Source organism: Coloeus monedula, assembly GCF_965178545.1.
Source record: "Coloeus monedula genome assembly, chromosome: 2".
NCBI lineage: Eukaryota > Metazoa > Chordata > Aves > Passeriformes > Corvidae > Coloeus > Coloeus monedula.
The window spans coordinates 117,907,722-117,927,934 of record NC_138782.1 but is presented as its reverse complement, the minus strand read 5'-3'; the positions used below and the strand labels follow the sequence as shown (position 1 = coordinate 117,927,934).

The 20,213-nt window shown below is 42.5% G+C and overlaps 1 protein-coding gene across 1 annotated transcript in view; it reads left to right on the top strand.

The window, feature by feature from the left end:
• MSRA (methionine sulfoxide reductase A) overlaps positions 1–20,213 on the top strand; it is a gene marked incomplete at its 5' end in the record, with an annotated part of 234,870 nt that overhangs the window by 65,602 nt on the left and 149,055 nt on the right. The window contains one exon of the mRNA XM_082277057.1: positions 19,587–19,655. Coding sequence (XP_082133183.1) covers positions 19,587–19,655 — 69 coding nt within the window. The remainder of the gene's footprint in view (positions 1–19,586; positions 19,656–20,213) is intronic.

Genomic DNA, 20,213 nt, shown 5'->3' with positions numbered 1-20,213 from the left:
TGGTTTTTTTTTTTTTGGCCAATTTTTTTGGAACAGGACCTTTGTCCTTTACAGCACTTCACTGTTCATGGAAAGAGACTTGTTAGAGGTTTCTTTGGAACTGCATCTTCCATGGGAGTGTCATTTAGGAAGGACCTTTGGGCAAAGGTCCCAGCCATTTCTGTGATTTAGTTTTTCACTTGTTCAACTTGTTCCAACTGACCTTTGCTTGCAGCTTTGAGGAAAATAAGTTTGAAGCAGCAAACTGAGGCAAAGACCAGGAATTTTCTTTTCCTGTTTTCTCAGGGAAAAACAGAAAAGAAAAATAAGAAGGGGAAGTCGTAGAAATAATTCCTCAGTCTTTCAGTTTTAAAGTCCCACTGGCTACGAAGCCAGAGAAGCTGTGGCTGCCCCTGGATCCCTGGAAGTGTCCAAGGCCAGGTTGGGTGGGGCTTGGAGCATCCTGGGGTAGTGGGAGGTGTCCCTGCCCATGGCAGAGGGTGGCACTGGATGAGCTTTAAGTTCCCTTTCAGCCCAAACCATTCTGGGATTCTTATGATTGGATAAATGTCATAATTTAAATTTACAGACCTTCTTTACCTGCTGTTCAGTTGATCTGGATTTATTTTTTGAGCAAACACACAAAGCAGTCCCTTGTCTTTGTGTGAACATTCTCTCTATGTAATTGAACTGAGTTTCATTCCCAATCTTTGACACCTAAAATCCACATTTTAGTGATTTGCTGGAGTTCCAAAAAGTCATATATTAAGATTTTATCCACCACTTTCTGCATGAAATACAACAAGGAAAGCAATTTAATTGCATTTTGATTCGCAGTTCACTGTCCAAGAATTTTATATAATTGTTTATTAGAGATTATTGTAGTCTCTACTACAATAATTAAAAGATGAAAAGCAATAAAAAGAAATAATCCTGTTGCACAACAACAGGGCTGCCTTGCTCTGCGTGTTTTCTTTTGCAGTTATTAACCAACGGAGATATTTTTCTAGTGAAAATCATGTTTCAAGAATTGCATTACCAGCTAAACAATTTCAAAAGCTGCATTTAATAATATTGTAAAATAAAACTGTTTCCTATGGTTGACTGAATAATGCAGCTTTCGAATAGTACAACCCTTCGCTAATTAACTGGGTGCCTTCATATCAGTAGCTGATTATTGCTTCTGGAAACAATCATTTAGCCACTGAGAGAGGAACAACACATCTTAATAAAGACATTTTTCCTTACAGATCAGCTCATTAAAAATTTTCTAGTGTGTGTCATCCGCGGGGCTGTTGAAGTGGCTGTGACTGATCCTGTGAAATTCCTTTGGTTTCTGTCTGTAAAATGGGGATATAACGGAGGTGGCCAAATGGTCAAAGGATTGTTTTGATGAATCTGTTAGAAATCTTCTCATTCATGTTTAGCAGTAAATATTGATATTAAAAATACCCTGTCCTTAATTGCTGTGGTGAACTTGAGATTGAATTGGAATGTTCCAGAAAACTACAGTGAACGCATTTTTGCCCTAACTCTGATTTTGATTTGACGAGACAGAGTTCAATAAAATGAATGTTAAGCATTTGTTTCACTTAAACTAACAAGCCATCCTGAGTAGAGAAATCAAATGTAAAATTATCTGCACAATGACAAACAGCCTTCATGCAAACCAGGCCATACTTTTTCCTGCATTTGGGAACTCTACATGTCTATTTCAGTATTCGGATGTCCATTTAATTGTGGACATTTGAGATCTCTTTGCATCTATTTCAACATTTGGATGTCCCTTTAATTGTGGGCACTTATCCAGAAGTGTTTATGATGCTGTTACCCTGGTCAGCAGAACCATCTCAATCCTCTCTAAATGTTTTGCTGACAGTTATGCAATTTTAATTCATTTGTATAAACACCAGTGAGGAACAAATCCGTGAGTCACAAGCCCTGGACAGGCTGTGTCAGGCAATCTTTAATTTAAGAGCTGGGATTGAAAACGCTGTGTGGAGTTCATTACCAAGTGGTTTTATTTCGACACTTGATGTTGCCTATAAATCTGTTTGTCCTGACAGAGGTGGACCCTCAATCATTTCCTAAAATTTCTCTTTTCAGAAGGACAAATCATCTGGTAGGAACACGACTGACTCAGGCTGGAGGGACCATGGGAGGTCTCGGGTCAAAGCAGGGACAGACAATCTCTCTGTGCAAAGTGTTCCAGTGCTTCATCCTCACAGTCCTCCCTACATCCACTTGGAACCTCCCCTCTCAATCTGTGACAAGAGGAAATGGCCTCAAGTTGCGTCAGGGGAGGTTTAGGTTGGATATTGGGAACAATTTCTTCGTGGAAAGGGTTCAGCTGCCCAGGGCAGTGCTGGAGTCTCCATCCCTGCAGGGATTTAAGAGTTGTGTGGGTGTGGCTCTTGGGGGCGGCGATTTAAACCCAAGGGTATCCATTTGGGACATAAAGCAAGAAAAAGCTGACCTTTACCCAAGAGTTTTGGGACATGGATGCTCTCAGTGGAGAAATCCAGCTTGCTGCTGCTTCCTTTGCCTAACAGGATTTTAAGTGAATTTCCTCTGCTTTCTTAGAGATTCCCTTGATCACTGAGAGAAGGCAATTGACCTTTGACCTTCAATGGTTTGGACTCAATAATCTCAGAGGCCTTTTCCAACCAAAATGATTCTATAATTCTGTGATTCTGTGGGTTTAGTGATGGCCTTGGCAGGGCTGGGATAATGGTTGGACTCAATGGCCTTAGAGGGCTTTTCCAATCTCAGCAATTCTGTGATTCTCTGGTTGCTCCAAACCCCATCCAGCCCGGCCTTGGACACTTCCAGGGATGGGGCAGCCACAGTGCCAGGGCCTCACCACCCTCACGGGGAGGAATTTCTTCCCAATATCCCATATAAACCTACTGTCTTTCACTTTGAAGCCATTCTCCCTTGTTCTGTCCTTCCAGGCTGTTGTTGAAATTTCCTCTGCATCTTTCTTGTTGGCTCCCTTCAGGTACTGGAAGGTTGGAATTGTTGGTCTGGGTGAGAAAATGATCAGGATTAATTTAACTTCCAAACCTGGTTGAATCTGTGGGGTAACTCTTGGCTTTCAGTGGGGGAGCAGAGCCTGTGCTGTGTGGAGATGAATCGGTGCCATTTGCTGCCAATAGTGTCTCTTAGGAATAAATTCCTTATGCTTAGATCAGGGATGAATTCCTGCTCTCATACTCCTCTGTAACATCAGAGAGAACAGCTTTTATATTTATCTGTGCAAGGCCTTACAAATTCAGTCTACATTCTATCATACCAATTTTATTTTATTTCATTTGAGTGTTTCTCAGTAAACCCAGCCATGGGGAGGAGTTCCAGCTGCAGCATTTCCTCTGCTCACTTTCTGTTCCTTCGTGAGCCCTGTGCTCCTCATTTTGTGCCTCCCCTGAGTCATCAGCACTGGTCTAATGGACTGGAACAGCCTAAGGTGGATGGTAATTACTTATTGAGTTGCTAATAGCCCAGATGAGAATAGGACTTATTAGATCGGGAATAATGAAAAGCTGTGTTTAATGCAGAAATTTTAGAGTCTGAAAGGCAAGTGTCTGAATGAATAATTTTTGTTTTCTATGAAGGAAGTTAAAATATTGGTATAGGAAGGTTTAAAATTAATTACATGAATGGTATTGCTCCAAGTTGTTTCAGAACTCCTGGTGTTTTGGGCTGAGATCTTTTTAAACTTTTTTACCTGCCATTGTTGGGGAGGTTTAAGGGAACAAAACCTGTATAAAGTGACCACTTAAATTTTAAATTTTCTTTATTTTTTCCTTCCGATAAATTGATGTTTTGCTTTTTCTTCTACTCTTTAAACTTTCATGTATCATTGCAGGCATAGACCTGGCTTCCTTTATTATCCCCCAAAGTAATTTTCTCATTCATCATCACAAAAAGTCCTTTATTAAAAGTTCCGCGGCTGCATTGCTTAATAAAATAACAATAGTAACAATAATTATTTGATTTAACTGACACGGTGAATTGGGAACGTGGTGCTCCACTCTACAGGATAATGTAGAACGTTCATGGAGGCATGACCCTGAGCTCAGAAAGAATCTTGAGATCAGAAGGATTAAAAAAAAATAGGGAAGATTAGAAGGATGCTTTGTGTTTTGCCTTAGAGCTTGGTTTGGAGACTCTGTTTCTGTGGTCTTCCCCTGAAATATGAAATACGCTTTTGAGCATCAGTGGCACAAAAAGCTCAGCCTGATTCTTTCAGAAACAAAGAGCCTGTCATTCTCCTCAAGTTCCCATTTTTATGCTGCTATTCTAACACTTCACAGTAACTGCTTCCAGAATCCCATGGCTGCAGTAAACAGAATTTGAAGTGGTTTTCCTGAAAGAGCCTTGGATACTTTTTTCATTTGGAAGAGAAACTTTGCCTTCAAGTAAGCAAAGAGGTGGATGGGCTTGGAGCAACCTGGGATAGTGGGAGGTGTCTCTGCTCGTGGCAGGGGTGGCACAGGATGAGCCTTAAGATCCCTTGTAATTTCTGACTCATAATTGTTTTTTTAACTTACATTACCCTACCTGGTAAATCACCATCTCTCTCTATATATATTTATACTGAATGCACAATTTAGGTTGCTGATTTTCAAATACCAGGGAAAGTTCAGCAGTAACTTTAATAAAGACAGCAATTATATTTTCATTATTCCCTCACTGCTTGTTAAATTGGGTCTGGAGTGTTTTATGGATCTAGAGCAATAAACATTATCTTACTTTGAGACATATTATAAAGTGTTGAGAAAAACATAATTATTGGAAATGTTTTAATATGAGAAGGTCAGAGAAACTTAATTATAGGGTTTTTTTCACCAATTATCTCATTATTTTGGAGCTTTGGAAATGTCATTTAGAGCCTTTCATCTGTGAGCATCTCCTCTGAATCTTTGATAGTCAGGAGCAGGCAAAGCTTGCAGTCTGAATTTTGGCAGCAGCCCAACCCTATTCCATCTACATTTGTACAAAGATAACTTATTTCCAAAATCAGTTTAAATTCAAAAATACCACAAACTCGGAACCATAACTTCCAGGCTCAGATCTTTCTGTGAGTTGCTTGATACAAAATTTGGCACGTGGATCATTTGTGAGAAGTTGTAGCTTCTTAGAAAAAACCTTGAACCTCATCATGAGGGAAGTTCTCCAGGTTATGTGATTAAGTGTGCACCAACCCTGGTAAAATCCGATTATTCTCCTTGAATACCAGTTGAAGTAATACCCAGGAGCCAGTTTTTGGAAAGATCCCACAATATGAAGTGCTGAGCTCTAAGGAAAGTCTGCCATCAGTTCAATGGGAGCTGTTGAATCGTTGTGGGTTGATTCTGTAGCATCAGAGGCTGCAGCTGAGGCAAGAAAAATCAGTGCAAAATTGGAATCACATTTGTGACACTATTTCAGCAATAGAAGGGTAAAAATATTGTAGGACTGTTGTGGTTTTCTGTTAAATAGGTTTTAAAAACTCAGGGCACTTTGTTATGTTTATTTCTCATAAATCAAGACACATTAAAGGACTAAAACCATCATTAGTTTTGCCATTTTAGGAAGGAAAAAATTGTTAAAAACCCCTACATCTCTTTTATGTCCCAAAAATCTGCTTTGGCTGGCATGAAACCACAAGCATTAGCTCAGTTTGTCAGTAGTTTCAGTGTATGATAGATCTGAAGATTTAAATTCTGTTATTAAGATTGTTCAGAGCAAAAGAAAACTGGGAAAAATGTTAAACTTCTAAACAAGGCACTTTATTTGTTAATAAAAGGAGGAAACTTTAAGGAAAAAAGGAATGTGCTGTGGATTTGGGTACAAGTACTTTATATTTCTTCATTGAGAGAAAGGTTGGATTTCTGTTATGTGAGGAAAGGGGATTCGCTGTTATTTATGGAATTTTTTCTACTAAAATAATAAATGTTGGGGTTCAACTAACGCTGCCATCATAACACAGTTAGCCTTTACTGGGCTTCATGAGGTTGTTTTCTTCCTCAGAGGAGTGAAATTCATTGGAAATACTGGATTCCCTGGAAAACTAAAATGAAATTAGGTGCTGCATTGGAGATGACATATCACTTCTTTACAAATAATAAAAAATGTTGGATTCACTTGGCCAATCTCACCCCAGGCCAGTCACCCCTGGCTCCCTCACATCACAACAGGTTAAAGGTCCTCAAGGAACGATTGGAATATTTTAGCTGATTGGCTTTAGGATGAGATGAATCATGTTTAGAATTTCCAGCCTACAACACTCCGTGCTTTATTTGTTTATCTCTCTTGCCATAATGAGTTGAAATGTTCATTTTGGTGATTTTCTGAATAAATTCTCATTTTCAGCTGAAATGTGTTTCGATTTGTGGGGCTATTCATAGAAATGAGCATAAAGAAGCTAATTTTAGCATGAGGGAGCTAAAATCTCCCATGTTCCTTGTTCCACAGTCGATGGAGATGCAGAGAGTGGGAGAAAACCTTGTTCAGAAGGGAGTTCAAAGCTGAAACCTGATTTTAGAAAGTCTGAATTGCTCTCTTCTCACAGCTCCAAGGCTGCCAGAGCTCAAGGAGAGTTTGGACAGCACTCTCAGGGATGCACAGGGTGGGACTGTTGGGGTGTCTGTGCAGGGCCAGGAGCTGGAATTCATAATCCTGGTGGGTCCCTTCCCACTCAGGATGTTCTATGGATCCAACTCCATGATTCTGTGGTTCCCTGCCAAACCCTGGCACCCTCTGAGAACTTGTGTCACTTACTGAGGTTTGCTGAGCAGCCAAACTCATCCTCCTTCATTCAAACCCACTTTTGCGTCCCATCCTAAATCACTCACACGCTTTGGAAAGTACAAAATGGGAACTGGGAGTTTACTGTGAGCCAGCCCTTCAGGATGGATGCCACAGATGCAGTTTTGTAGAGGTTTGGTGTTCGATGGTCACAACTTCAGTAAAGAAGCAGAGTTTGAGCCTTAAATCGTGGAGTGATTTATTTGGCTTAAGATAAAAGTGAAAAAAAAAAAAGACATTTGTCACTTATGATACATTTTATTTTGCATTTCTCATCACTGAGAAATAGAATGTCAGCCTTAAGCTGTGTCAGCTGTTCATGATGAAGCTGTAGCAAATTTTTAGATTGGGGTAACTACTTCCCATTTGGCTTCAGAAATGTTTTTTATTAGAATCCCTTCCCCAACCACTCCATATCATACCTTAGTCAACCCTTACTGGGCTTCATGAGGTTGTTTTCTTCCTCACAGGAGTGAAATTCATTGGAAATACTGGATTCCCTGGAAAATTAAAGTGAAATTAGGTGCTGCATTGGTGATGACAAATCACGTCTTTAACAAATGTTGTGTTCATTTGGCCACTCCTCCCCTGGCCCAGGCACCACTGGCTCCGTACATACATTGGCTCTGCTGGACATGGGGAAAGGCTCTGGAATCTTCATGGAATCGTGGAATTATGGAATGGTTTGGGTTGTGTGACCAAACCTGGCCACACAAACCCAAAGCAGTGGTTGGCAACACTCACCTTTATTTTGCCATCAGCTTCTGAGCTGCTTCAAGCAGTAAAATCACAATTCCCTTTTTCTCAACAAAGCCCAACTTGGCTCTCCCGGATTCCCTTCGCTGTGCCGAGGGGGGAAAATCACCAGGAAAAAGGCTGGAGCAGATTGGGAGGCTCAGCTGAGCATTGGGGCTGGTCATTTATCACTGTCAGCAGGGCCAGGGGGGACGAGGCACTGGAGCGTTCCCGCTCATCCATGGAGTGACAGCTGACGGGAGCCTGGTGCAACCTCCGGGCGGATAATCTGCCGCGGAGTGGGAATGTGTGCGAGGGAGATACTCTATCACCAGCCACACGCTGCTCCCGACGGCTCCACGAGGCAAAAGGGAACGTCAGCTGGGCTTTCAGGGACTGTGGGAACTGGGATGTGTCGCTAAAACCGGGCTGGGCATCGCTGCTGTGGATTCGTGGATTCTTAAATCCAGATGGATGGAGCGGTGGGGATGTGTGGGGAGGCACGGGAGTGATAAGGGGATGACAGCGTTCTGATGGAAAGCGCTGGGTGTTTCACATCTCAGTTTAATTCTGCTGTGAAGTTCGGGAATTATTTAAAAATAGCAAAACCCACCCTGGCAAATACAGGCCTCAGTGAATCTAAATATTTAAAGGAACAAGAAAAATGTCTTGTGATGGGAAACTGAAATTACAGCAGGAAAAAATCCGATAAGTGAAGGTTAATAAATATTTTGCAATGTGCAGTAAAACTGGTTGAGGGAATTGGGATTGTTCAGCCTGGAAAAGAGAAGGTTTGACATAATTGCAGCCCCTTCCAGTACTTGGAGGGAGCCTAAAAGAAAGGTGGAGAGGGAATTTTGACAAGGGTCTGGAGGGACAGGACACAGGCAATGGCTTCCCACTGCCAGAGGGCTGGGATAGATGGGATATTGGGAAGGAATTGTTGGCTGTGAGGGTGGTGAGGCCCTGGCCCAGGTTGCCCAGAGAAGCTGTGGCTGCCCCTGGATCCCTGGAAGTGTCCAGGTTGGATGGGGCTTGGAGCAGCCTGGGATAGTAGGAGGTGTCCCTGCCCATGGCAGGGGGTGGGACTGGATGAGCTTTAATGTCCCTTTTAACCCAATCCATTCCATGATTCCATTAAATATTTCCCGTAGGTGCTAATTTAGAGCAAGGCTCCCAAGCCAATGTGAGATTATCCCGATTCCCAAAATTCTTCTTTCTGCCACCTAATAAAAAGTTCTGTGTCTTGAATTTGGTCAATCTGCAACTCAAAACTTACTGTTTTGAATTTGCTGTTATTTTTATTAACTGTATCCCATTTTGCTTTTCATGACAAATCATATGCATTGACTTAACTGGGGAACATTTTAATTGAGCACTGCTGGAGATTTTCCAATAAATTAACATTACATGTTTTTAACAGATGTCTGAATTTAACATTGTTATTAGACATTGTAATTAATAGAAGTATTACCCAAATTAAAATCTCAGGGCCTCAGAAAAATTAAATTGTAGGTGACTGAGTGATGTTAACTCATTAATAGAGAGTGACTCTTGAATTCCCTCTGTTGGGTTTTATTAGCCCAGTAAACACATTTTTCCAAGTAGCTGGAGAGGGAGTTGGACAAACCCTTTGGAATAAGGATCTTATGAATCAAGAGATGTTTTACCGGTGATATTGTGTATTTAACCTGGCATTGCCTTATTGGTATAATCTGCCCACAAATACTTTTCTGGGATGTTGTACAGTTTTGATATGATAGAACTGTAGAATCCTAGAATGGTTTGGGCTGGAAAGGACTTTGAAGATCATCCAGTTCCAACTGTCACGTATGTAATTAAAGACTTGAAACAACACAGCTCTGCTCTTTGTTGACAAATTCATGGCCAGCCACGGATTTCAAAGGGTTTTTCCCACTTTGAACATGTGTGTGAATGTCCAGCAAAAATTACCGAGTCTCATTTTGAGAAGCCATGGACATAAAAATCAGTAACAACTTGTCAGTGTTACGTGGCACGAGGCTTAACTGCTCTCAGGTGGAGCCCTCAAAAAGGGAGCAGCCTAAATCCAAAGTCACACTTAGGAGGTTATTTATGTAAATATTAACTTGTGAAATGAAATTGTAAATAAACAATGTGTTTAAAAGCAGTTGGGGGGATTTTTTAAGTCTGCAGTGTTTTGCCTTGCAGAAGCTTCCCTAGAATTCAGCACTTCTGGTGCCGATTCCCAAGTGAGGAAATGCTGAACTGAGCAGTGCCAGGAATTCACCGACCAGCAGAGATCAGACCCCAGCCCGCAGCTTTCCAGAGTTTATAAAAGTTTATTTCTCCCATGAATCTTCAGGCCTTCCCTCAGATGGTTCCTTCCCTTTTAGACAGTATTTTCCTCAAGAATTAGGGGGTGCAAGGTCATATTCCATAGCAGGAGATCAGAGTGTTACTGGAGCTGCTTTGCCTCTCTCCGTGCTCCATCGCGGAATTCCTGCCCAGAGCTTTGTGCTGCTTCCCATTTTTCACGGTGCACACACCATGTCCCAGATGAGCATCCAGGGCATGTTTTATTCATGTGCTTTTCACCCCTTCGTTGGGATCATTAATAAAGCTGCTAAATAAACCCAGGCTTAACAACCCTGCTCGCCACACCCCACTGGACATCTCCTCCCCGCTCCCTCACGCTCTGTTTAACGCCGTCCTTTGTTTGGATCTCTTGGTTTTCCAGCCTGTCTGATGCCATTCTTACCCAAGCTGGTTAAGATAAGGGTTTCAAGTGGGGTTTTGAGAGGTGTTGTCTGTAATTATGAAGTGAATCCAGTTGTATTTTATCATCTTCATTCAATTCCTATGCTAACAAGAGGCTTCATGAAAAGCAGGAATGGCAGAGATGGCCTGGATTGTCTGTATTACGTGGAAAACTCAATGCCAGGCTCTGCTCCAGCTTTCAGGCTCTTCTATTTTCCTTTCTATTTTATATTTCAGGAAGTTGTAGTCTTCCCATCTCTGGAAGTGTCCAAGGCCAGGCTGGACAGGGCTTGGAGCAACCTGGGATAGTGGAAGGTGTCTATTTTTATTATTTTCTTTTATGTTACCCCATCCAAACTGGCCTTGCACACATCCAGGGATGGGGCAGCCACAGCTTCTCTGGGAGGTTAAAAAGAGTAAGTTTTAAAAATGAGAACTTCTCATTACATCATGACAGAACTCCATGAATTAGGTTTTTGGGAAGTGAAATGCTGTGACAGCCCCAAAATACCACAAGAGTTGGTTACTTTGTGTATCTCATATATCTGTCTATGTTATCTTTCTGATCTGGCAACTCTTCTAGACAGGATCCTTACACAATCATAGATTCCTTTAGCTTGGTGTCATTATTTTCCCCTGCCATTGTTCCCTTTGCTGTTTTGATCATGTATTTTACTGTTAACATTTGTTCTGGTTCATAACCCATAATCTCCATTGGTGTCAAGGCAGTATTTTAATAAATACTTGTGTACACACAGGTACATCTAATCCTTCCCCTGAATAGATCCTAAATCTCTGTGATATTACTGCAGGGTTAGAGGTGGAATTCATCCAAGTTTGTTGCTACTTTCCTTATAATCAATGCTCAGAAAGTGACATTTTTAAATATGACTGGTTTTATCCTGAAGAAGACAATATGTCAGATGAATCACCACGCAAGTGTCTGGTTCTTTCCAGAGTACAGGAGGATCCAAGGCTGAATACTCAGATGTAGATATCCAGTGTGGATGATGAAAGCCAAGTGCCAGGATCCAAGTTTTAAAATATTTAATTTTGCCTTAGATTTTGTACCCCAAACCTCCAAAATTCAACACCTACAGAGTCAGAGAACAGATCAAGCAGAACATATGGGCACAGTCAGGCTGTGATGGGTCACCTTTATCTGGGCCTCATAAGCTTTGTGTGTGGGAAAGCCACATAATCTCACAATCCCAGAATTACTTGGGTTGGAAAAGCCCTCGGAGATCACAGAGTCCAACCATCCCCCAGCACTGCCAAGGCCACCACTGACTCATGTCCCCAAGTGCCACATCCACAGGGCTTTTAAATCCCTCCAGGGATGGGAATCCACCACTGCCCTGGGCAGCTGTTCCAATGCTTCACCACCCTTTCCATGGAGGAATTTTTCTGAATATCCAACCTGACTCTCCCTTGGCACAGCCTGAGGCCGTTCCCTCTCCTCCTGTCCCTGTTCCCTGCGAGCAGAGCCCGACTCCCCCCCAGCTGTCCCCTCCTGTCAGGGACTTGTGCAGAGCCACAAGGTTCCCCCTGAGCCTCCTTTGCTCCAGGCTGAGCCCCTTTCCCAGCTCCCTCAGCTGCTCCATGGCTTGTGACCTTGTCTCCTGGACAGCAGTAAGTCTGTTACTGTACTTTCTAGGATACTTTCCTCTATTCATACCCCAAATATATCCTTAATCCTCACATTTTACTCCCACAGCCCAAGTTCTCTGTCCCAGCTTCCATGAATCCACTCCCCACTCCCAGTATGCACCTCTGCCCCAGGGGATTGGGAGTTTCACAGTCACTGTTTTTCCTTCTCTGCACCTCCACCACTGTCTTCTAAGAAATTTATTAATTTTCATTCCAAAACCTTCTTTTCGTGTCGCTCCTGATCCGTTTCCCAGTAGGAACTGCAGAACAAACCCAGTGCTTGATCTCTGGCCTTTGTTCATTAAGCAGCACCTCTGGTTTTTGAGGAGCTCGTGTGTTTTGGAGGCTGAGCTGGCACTCTGTGCTAGGACACATCACACTCCGTGCCATCGGTCAGTTCCTCTGTCCCAATCTGTTTGATGGCCTGGAAGCAGCGAGCCCAGTGTGTCACTTTGGGAGACATCATCCCCAGAATACATTTCCAAGTTAGTTTCTGCTGCCACTCTTCCCTTCCTGAGCTGTTTTGATAAATAAACTTACGTATTTTTCAACAACATTTGTGATTATTGGATTCTATTGTGTGATACCAGGTTTTTTTTAATAATAGCTGGGATCCATCATGTGAGGACATCACCACAACACTATAAATAGTTGTGGGCTAAATCCTTCAAATAATTCAAAATTCAAATTGTTGAATTACTGTGACGTAACCACCTCTCCTTTTAATTGATCCTGAGCTGACAGCTGATCTCTCCTGATGGAGGATGAAACTGGAGGAGTGAGAGGTGAAAGAAACCCAGCAGATCCTGTTCACCATCTCTTTGCCAGTGCTGAGGATCCAAATGACTCGTCAGAGGCAGAGACATAAATGACCAGGATTGGGGATCGATGTCCCTGTGCTGAGAATGTCCTTTGGGACACAAAGGGATTTGAACTGTAGCACTTGAGGGTTCATCGACAATGACAGGAGGTTTTCTTATTGCACAGGAGCTTTTAGAACTGACAGTTCTGCTGATTGAACTAGACCTGAAAAGAAAGAGCGTCTCTTTCATCACCAGCTAGGAAGGATTTATGGATGGAGTTCTGCCATAAATTAAAAATCTCATCCTGCTCAAGGAGAGCAGCCCTCTCCCTTGTGTGCCTCGCTTTAGTCCTCCAAGCCCCAGTGAAGCTCTGCTTTCCTGATTTTTTCCATTGAGTAGTTTTTAAAATCCCAAAATTTGAAATCCTAATTCCACTTTCAGGAACAAGGAGAAATGGGGAGGTCTTAGTTTAGGTTGGAAAAGGGGCATTTAGCAGGTAATTTCTATTCCTTCAGCAGCACTTCCTACAATCTTCCTCTTCAACAGCCAAACTTTCCCTCTGTCCTTTTCAGATCATTGTGAAACCACCTCAAAAGCATTTTCTGGTGTCCAGGAGAAGTTGGGAGAGGGGATGGATATAAATAAGGTGAATGAATAAGTGAGGATTTGGTTCAATCCTATCCTTGTACAATTTACCAAATCATCATTTATGGCATAATTTTGGTACATGAAACGTGTAACTCCTCTTGGCACACCCATCAGGTACCTTTTCAGAGAACTAAATTCTTTCTTGAGGAAAATATCTCTAGGGTTATGAAACAGTGAAAAAATAAATAAACATCCTTAGGTTTAAAAAATAAGGCTTGAAGGTATTTAGGCCTATAATTGAATGACTTGTTTTACAGAAGTACTGGCCAGTTGGGGCTTTCATAAGTGAAAAGTGAACAGAAATTCTGGAGCCCAGAAGTTTCTAGAATCAGTTCATTTACTCAGGCACAAGCACAAACCAAGGTCAGATCCCTGTTTTCTAAAGCAGGTGAATGAAATATAATGAAGTTCTCATCAGTTAATATGGAAATACACTGAAACAGAGTTTTGTTTTGAGGTTGTCGAGTAAGATTTCTATTTGGAAATGGCAAGAACACATTTGTTCCTGTAATGTGTTAATAGCAGTGTGTTAATGTGTTAACGCAGCCTAATGGAAGGGTGTGTTTTAGTAGAGTTAATTCACTGTTAATAAATTCAGTGCTGCCTTTAGACTTCAGTGTAGGCTCTGTAAAGGATCAGAGAATCCCAGTATCCTGAGCTGGATCCCACCAGGATCATGGAATCCAGCTCCTGGATATCATTGGACATGGCTGTTTGGAAAAGTGAACAGTGTCTGGTTCAGCCTCTGCTGACATGTGCTGGTTAAATTAAAGGTTAAATGGTTACATTAAAAAGGAAGTATTTGTTTAGTAAATACTAGTCAGTAAGGCTGATTTCGGTTCCACGGAACTGAGTTTTCGTGTGTTGAACTTAAACTCTAAGGGCAGTGAATTCCTTACTTTTGCTACTTTAGTAATCTTTACTATAGGGTTTGTCCTCCTTGGTGACACTTTTGGACTTTTATCCTCACTACAATTTAAATGGTGACACTGCACTGCCAAACTTCTGCCATTTTTTTCCCTCTGCATGTTGCAGTCTTTCACTGAAAATAAAAATGAGATAATTTCCTGTTGGCAAGGTAAGAAACCCACTGGTCTTCAGTTATATTCTGTATATTGAGGTCTTCTCATTGTACCATTCCCATCCCTGGAAGTGTCCAAGGCCAGGTTGGACGGGGCTTGGAGCACCTTGGGATAGTGGAACGTGTTGGGGTTGGAACTGGATGAGCTTTAAGGTCCCTTCCCACACTGGGTCCATGAGGACACCTGGAGGAGAGAAGGAGCCAGGGAGACCTCAGAGCCCCTTCCAGGGCCTAAAGGGGCTCCAGGAGAGCTGGAGAGGACTTGAGACAAGGGATGGAGGGACAGGACACAGGGAATGGCTTCCCAGTGCCAGAGGGCAGGGATAGATGGGATATTGGGAAGGAATTGTTGGCTGTGAGGGTGGAGAGGCCCTGGCCCAGGGTGCCCAGAGAAGCTGTGGCTGTCCCTGGATCCCTGGAAGTGTCCAAGGCCAGGTTGGATGGGGCTTGGAGCCACCTGGGCTAGTGGGAGGTGTCCCTGCCCATGGTACAGGGGGTGGGATGGGATGGGCTTTAAGGTCCCTTCCATCCCAAACCACTCTGGGATTCCCTGATTCATTGTGCTGTGATCTTTCTGGAGCGTACAAACCCGACACTGAAGTTAAACTTGGTCCTTCTGTGACTTTTGAAATCCCAGCTGTGGGTTACAGTGAAATGCCACCAGTCTGTCCCCGTGTTCTGAGTTTTCCAATGGCAACTACCATCCTATTTTTCATTATTTTGCTGCAGAGAGGTGGAGTTGTGACTGGGGATGACTTCCTCCTCTCACATCTACAATTCAGGAGGCATTTAAATAACTTGCTTATTAAATGCTGAGCGTTTTTCTCCACCCCTCATTATTTACATGAAAGGAATCTTTGTCACACAGCCTGGCACTAAGTTTTATGCCCCTTCATTGCCTCCAAACTTTTATTTAAAATGAATATGGAAACTACACTAAATGTTATCTGTACATGCCCTGCACAGCTGACTGAAGGTTTCGTAAAACCACGGAGTCACAGAATATCCTGGCAAGGACCCACAAGGATCATCATGTCCTGCACAGGAAAATCCCTCAAATCCCACCATGGGCTTTATTTGGTGGCCATCTTGTAATTCTTAGGACTTATATTATGCCTTATATTCGGCTTTTGGAAATAATAACCTGAGAGCTCCTTTTATAACTGTTGTAAAAAATTCTTATATTCCCCAATCTGTTTTTTCTCCCAGATTCCCAACCCCTCAGTAGCCAAAATCCTCCACCATGGTGGTGTGATGGGAAATGTAGGAAAAATGGAAGAAAAGGCCAAAAAGAAAGGGGAAAGGGGTCCTTCAAGCAGCTGCTGATTTGCTTTGGGATGTTCCCATCCCTGCTTATCCCTTTTCCTCTTCTCCCCCGTCCCCGTCTTGGCTGTGCTTTAGGAGATGGAGTAGGCTCCTGGTAATTGGTTAATCAGCTATTTTCAATTCAATTCCTGGCTGTACTTACCATGGAAAATTAACAGTCCTTGCGTATAAATATGACCCCTACTCCTGGATTAATTTGATTATGCAAGAATCTCAGTTTTCATTTAAAAATAATAACTTTCTGGCTGCTCTGATAAAACAAGTTTGGATATGTAATCTAAATATTCTCTAATGGCTTTAAAAAAATCAAAAGACAAATATGAAGAACATATGAATCTCTTATTAATAGAATTTAAATGTTCTCAAATCTTTGCTGTGATGGCTTGAGATTGAATATTTTGAGACCAGAGAATTCCTGATTTTCATTCACTGCTGGATCAGCATTCTCTGAAAAGCCAAACCTTTTTTAAGCATCTTCATTTGGGTCCACAAAAAGAGAAGTGATGTTCATTAAATGACTGGGGGAATCTTAACCCTGAGTTTTTAAAATTTCTTCTGGGCTTGTAAATCTGTTTGGAACCTAAGTCAGGCTGGTTTGAAAGGAAATATTTTTTACAGAACTTTCTCATTTGAACATATTTCTTTGTTAAATTTATCTATTATGGGTGTGATACCATCAACCCACATTACTGTGAGTATAAATGAAATGTATCCTAACAAATTAAAATGTGCCAGAGAACAGGTCCAGGCATTGGAACTCGATTGTCCACGCTGATAAATTGCTGGGATAGGCTCAAACATGATTTCAGCTGGGCTAATTAACTCTCAGATAGTTCGTAGATAAGACTTGCCAGCTTGAGTGGTTTACTGGTGCAGATACAGACTCATGGTGAGGGCAGCAGGGAGAGAGATGGTTCTACTCGGAGTCATGAGGCCCCACCTGCAGAGCTGCCTCCAGATCTGGGATCCAACAGCAGAAGGACGTGGAGCTGCTGGAGAGAGTCCAGAGGAGGCCACGGAGATGCTCCAAGGCTGGAGCCCCTCTGCTCTGGAGCCAGGCTGGGAGAGCTGGGGGTGTTCACCTGGAGAAGAGAAGGATCCAGGGAGACCTCAGAGCCCCTTCCAGAGCCTAAAGGGGCTCCAACAGAGCTGGAGAGGGACTTGGGACAAGGGATGGAGGGACAGGGCACAGGGAATGGCTTCCCAGTGCCAGAGGGCAGGGATGGATGGGATATTGGGAAGGAATTCCTGGCTGTGAGGGTGGTGAGGCCCTGGCCCAGGTTGCCCAGAGAAGCTGTGGCTGCCCCTGGATCCCTGGAAGTGTCCAAGGCCAGGCTGGACGGGGTTCGGAGCATCCTGGGATAGTGGAAGGTGTCCCTGCCTGTGGCAGGGGGTGGGATTTTTTAGATGGTTAGATGGTATTTAAGGTTCCTTCCCAAACCATTCCATGGTTGTGGGATAATCCGTGTGTGGACAGAACTGTACCTGAAATCAATGACAGCCAAGGGCTGTTGTAGGACCACGTTAGAAACTATCAAGTGATAGGTGTAAAAACTGAGTAAAAACTGCCTAAGAAACATTGGACCTGTTTAGCAACTTTTGATTATCTTTCCATGCATTTTGGATCTGTGAAGGATTATTTCTTGTTAAAATTCAGAGAATCTAAGGAGCACAAGGCAGGCACTGCACCTGTCTGAAGCAGACTTTGCCTGAAGCTGAAGTTGAATGTCAAGTCCTCCAGGATCTGTGTTGCTTTCAGCTCCTACTGGTTCTGTTCAGCAGGAAGCAAAGTGTGTCACAGGAATCTCTCAGGCTTAGTTTGGAAAATTTAGAGAGTTTTGGCAGTTAATGATGGAGCAGCATTTGGAAGTTTTGAGAGGTTGTCGTTCATGAATTTATGTTCGTGAAAATTCTGTCAGCTTGAATGTCAATAAAACAAAAGTGAGAATCTATTCCTTAACAAATGGCTTAGCTATGGAGCTCTGAGGACCAAGGAGATAAAAAAAATGATACAGAGACATCCCTGGAAGTGTTCCAGGGCTGGATAGTTCAAGGTGTCCCTGCCCATGGCAGCGGGTGGCACTGGATGAACTTTAAGGTCCCTTCCAAGCAAACCAGTCTGGGATTTGATGATCCATGTCCTTCTAATTCAGCTTTTCCGCATCCATTGATGGATTGACCCCATAGATTGACAGTATTTGGGTGGAATGTGCTGTTTTCAGCCCCAGGAAGTGAAGTGAACTCACAGCCAGCCCAGTGCTCACTGGAAATGTCTCCATGGCTCTGCAAGACCAGGTTTTATCCTACTTACTGCAAGCCCTTGTCTCTGGAATGACAATGAGCTTGGGAAAGTAATTTATTCTTTCTGTTGGCAAGTTACAGGGATAGTCCTATTTTTTTCTAATTCCATGAGGCCAAGGTATTCCTGATTTTCTGGAGTTAGTCAATCCAATTTGTAGGTGAGAATTAAAATATTTTCACATGGAAAACTGTTCAGTAAAAAGCCCAAAACTGGGACATTCTTTGATTCTCCTTGGGGAGAGTTGTTGTTACTTACACGTTGTTATTTGGGTGTTGTTACTTTCTTCCTAAGGTTGAAGGTGTATTTTGCTAAGGTCCTTTTAAATTTGGGAGTGGAGGGGGTGGGAGGGTGGGGGCGGTTTATTTTTTACTATTTAGTGCATCTGTGCAGGAAATACTGGAAAAAATAGTGAGCCAAAGTATGAATGACAAGAAAATGAATCATTTTATCTGGCTGAGATCTTCAAAACGAAGTGTGAAGACATTTGGAGACAACTTGAGAACTCTGAAAATATTACTTTCATTCAAGCCCGTCTCACCTCTGAAAGTTTAATTTTAATTTTAATATATTGAAAGCCTGGCCATTTGAAATGATAACTGCTTCATACATCATGGATGTCACTCACTCTGTAAATGAAGGCAGCTATCAGGGCGAGGGCAGGGTTAGTTTATTTGATCTTACAGATGTTCCATAATTTTTCTGCCTGTTCACTCCTCTCCTGTGGTTGTAGATCATGTTGGGAATACCAGCTACAGCTAACGAGGTTGAAACCTTGGTCATGTTACTCCCACTCTGGAGCTTCCCAACAATTTCTTTCCCAAAGCCCCTCTCTGGAGGCACAGGACATTCAATTTTCCTAAATGCCACCGATTGACTCGTGGCACCTCTTGCTCCACTTGCAGATAACCCTGATTTTCCCTTCTCACTGACTGTTGGTAAATGTTGGTTGCCAGCTGGGATTAGGAATGTGCCTCCCTGCTAATGAGAAATACTGTCTTCAGAGAATTCACAAGTGAGCCCACATTCCCTATCTGACCTGGTTTGTTCCTCACCAGCATCAGGACTAAAGGAATTCAAATAATGCATGCACTGAGAAAACATCTGCATTGTCTCCCCGGAAAATATTTTGTGAACAGAAAGTTGTATTTTGAATTCAGGCAGTTTTGTTTCTTGCCACCACTGTTTAAAATGTGTCTTAATAGCAAAAAATGGATGTCGGGATGGCAGTGAAAAGATTTGGGACTACAAGAGGGCAGGGTTAGGTGGGATATTGGGAAGAAATTCTTGCCTGTGAGGGTGGGGAAGCCCTGGCCCAGGGTGCCCAGAGAAGCTGTGGCTGCCCCTGGATCCCTGGAAGTGTCCAAGGCCAGGCTGGATGGGGCTTGGAGCAACCTGGGCTAGTGGAAGGTGTCCCTGCCTGTGGGAATTGTTCAGGTTTCAATGGATCTGGGAGAAATAAACAATTGATTTTATGCAAAGCAAATACTCCATCACATTTTAACTTGTTTTTTTTTTTTTTTTCTCTTTCTAGATAAACATCATGTCAATGGAAACAGAATGGTTGAACCTTTCCCAGAGGGAACACAGATGGCTCTGTTTGGTAAGGCATCAGTTTGAAAATAAAACTCAAAGCTCTGTGGTGTTCCTGCATTCCAAATTTCTTAATTTCAGCCTGACTCCTTCCTTCCAGTTTCAGAATCTGGGCTGCTCCTGCCATTTTTCAATCACTGCCACCAGCTAAAGCCACTGGGCGTTTTGGGAGATGTCCTTTATATTGCATTTCCATATAAAGAAATACACTCAAAATGTTTTTTTTCTTAGTTACACAAACAGAAAATGTAAATCTTGTATTTTGTTCCCTAAAAGTTCCAAAATAATAGCTTTTTATGTATGATAATTCCTCTAAGATCATTCATTAGTTGAAATAAAATTCTGAAGATGGTCCATTATTCTCCACACTTTAAGCCATGCCAGGAACTCCAACTGTTTGGGATCTACTGGACTTGGAGAGTTGTTATCATTTACATGCCCCAAACCAAACCTGCTGGTTTGTACTCGACCTTGTCAATAGTCCTGTGGAATTCCTGTCGGGAGCCATCAGAGCTGGAAAAGTGGCCAGCTGGAAAAGAGAAGTTTAATTTCACTGTATCTGTCTCTT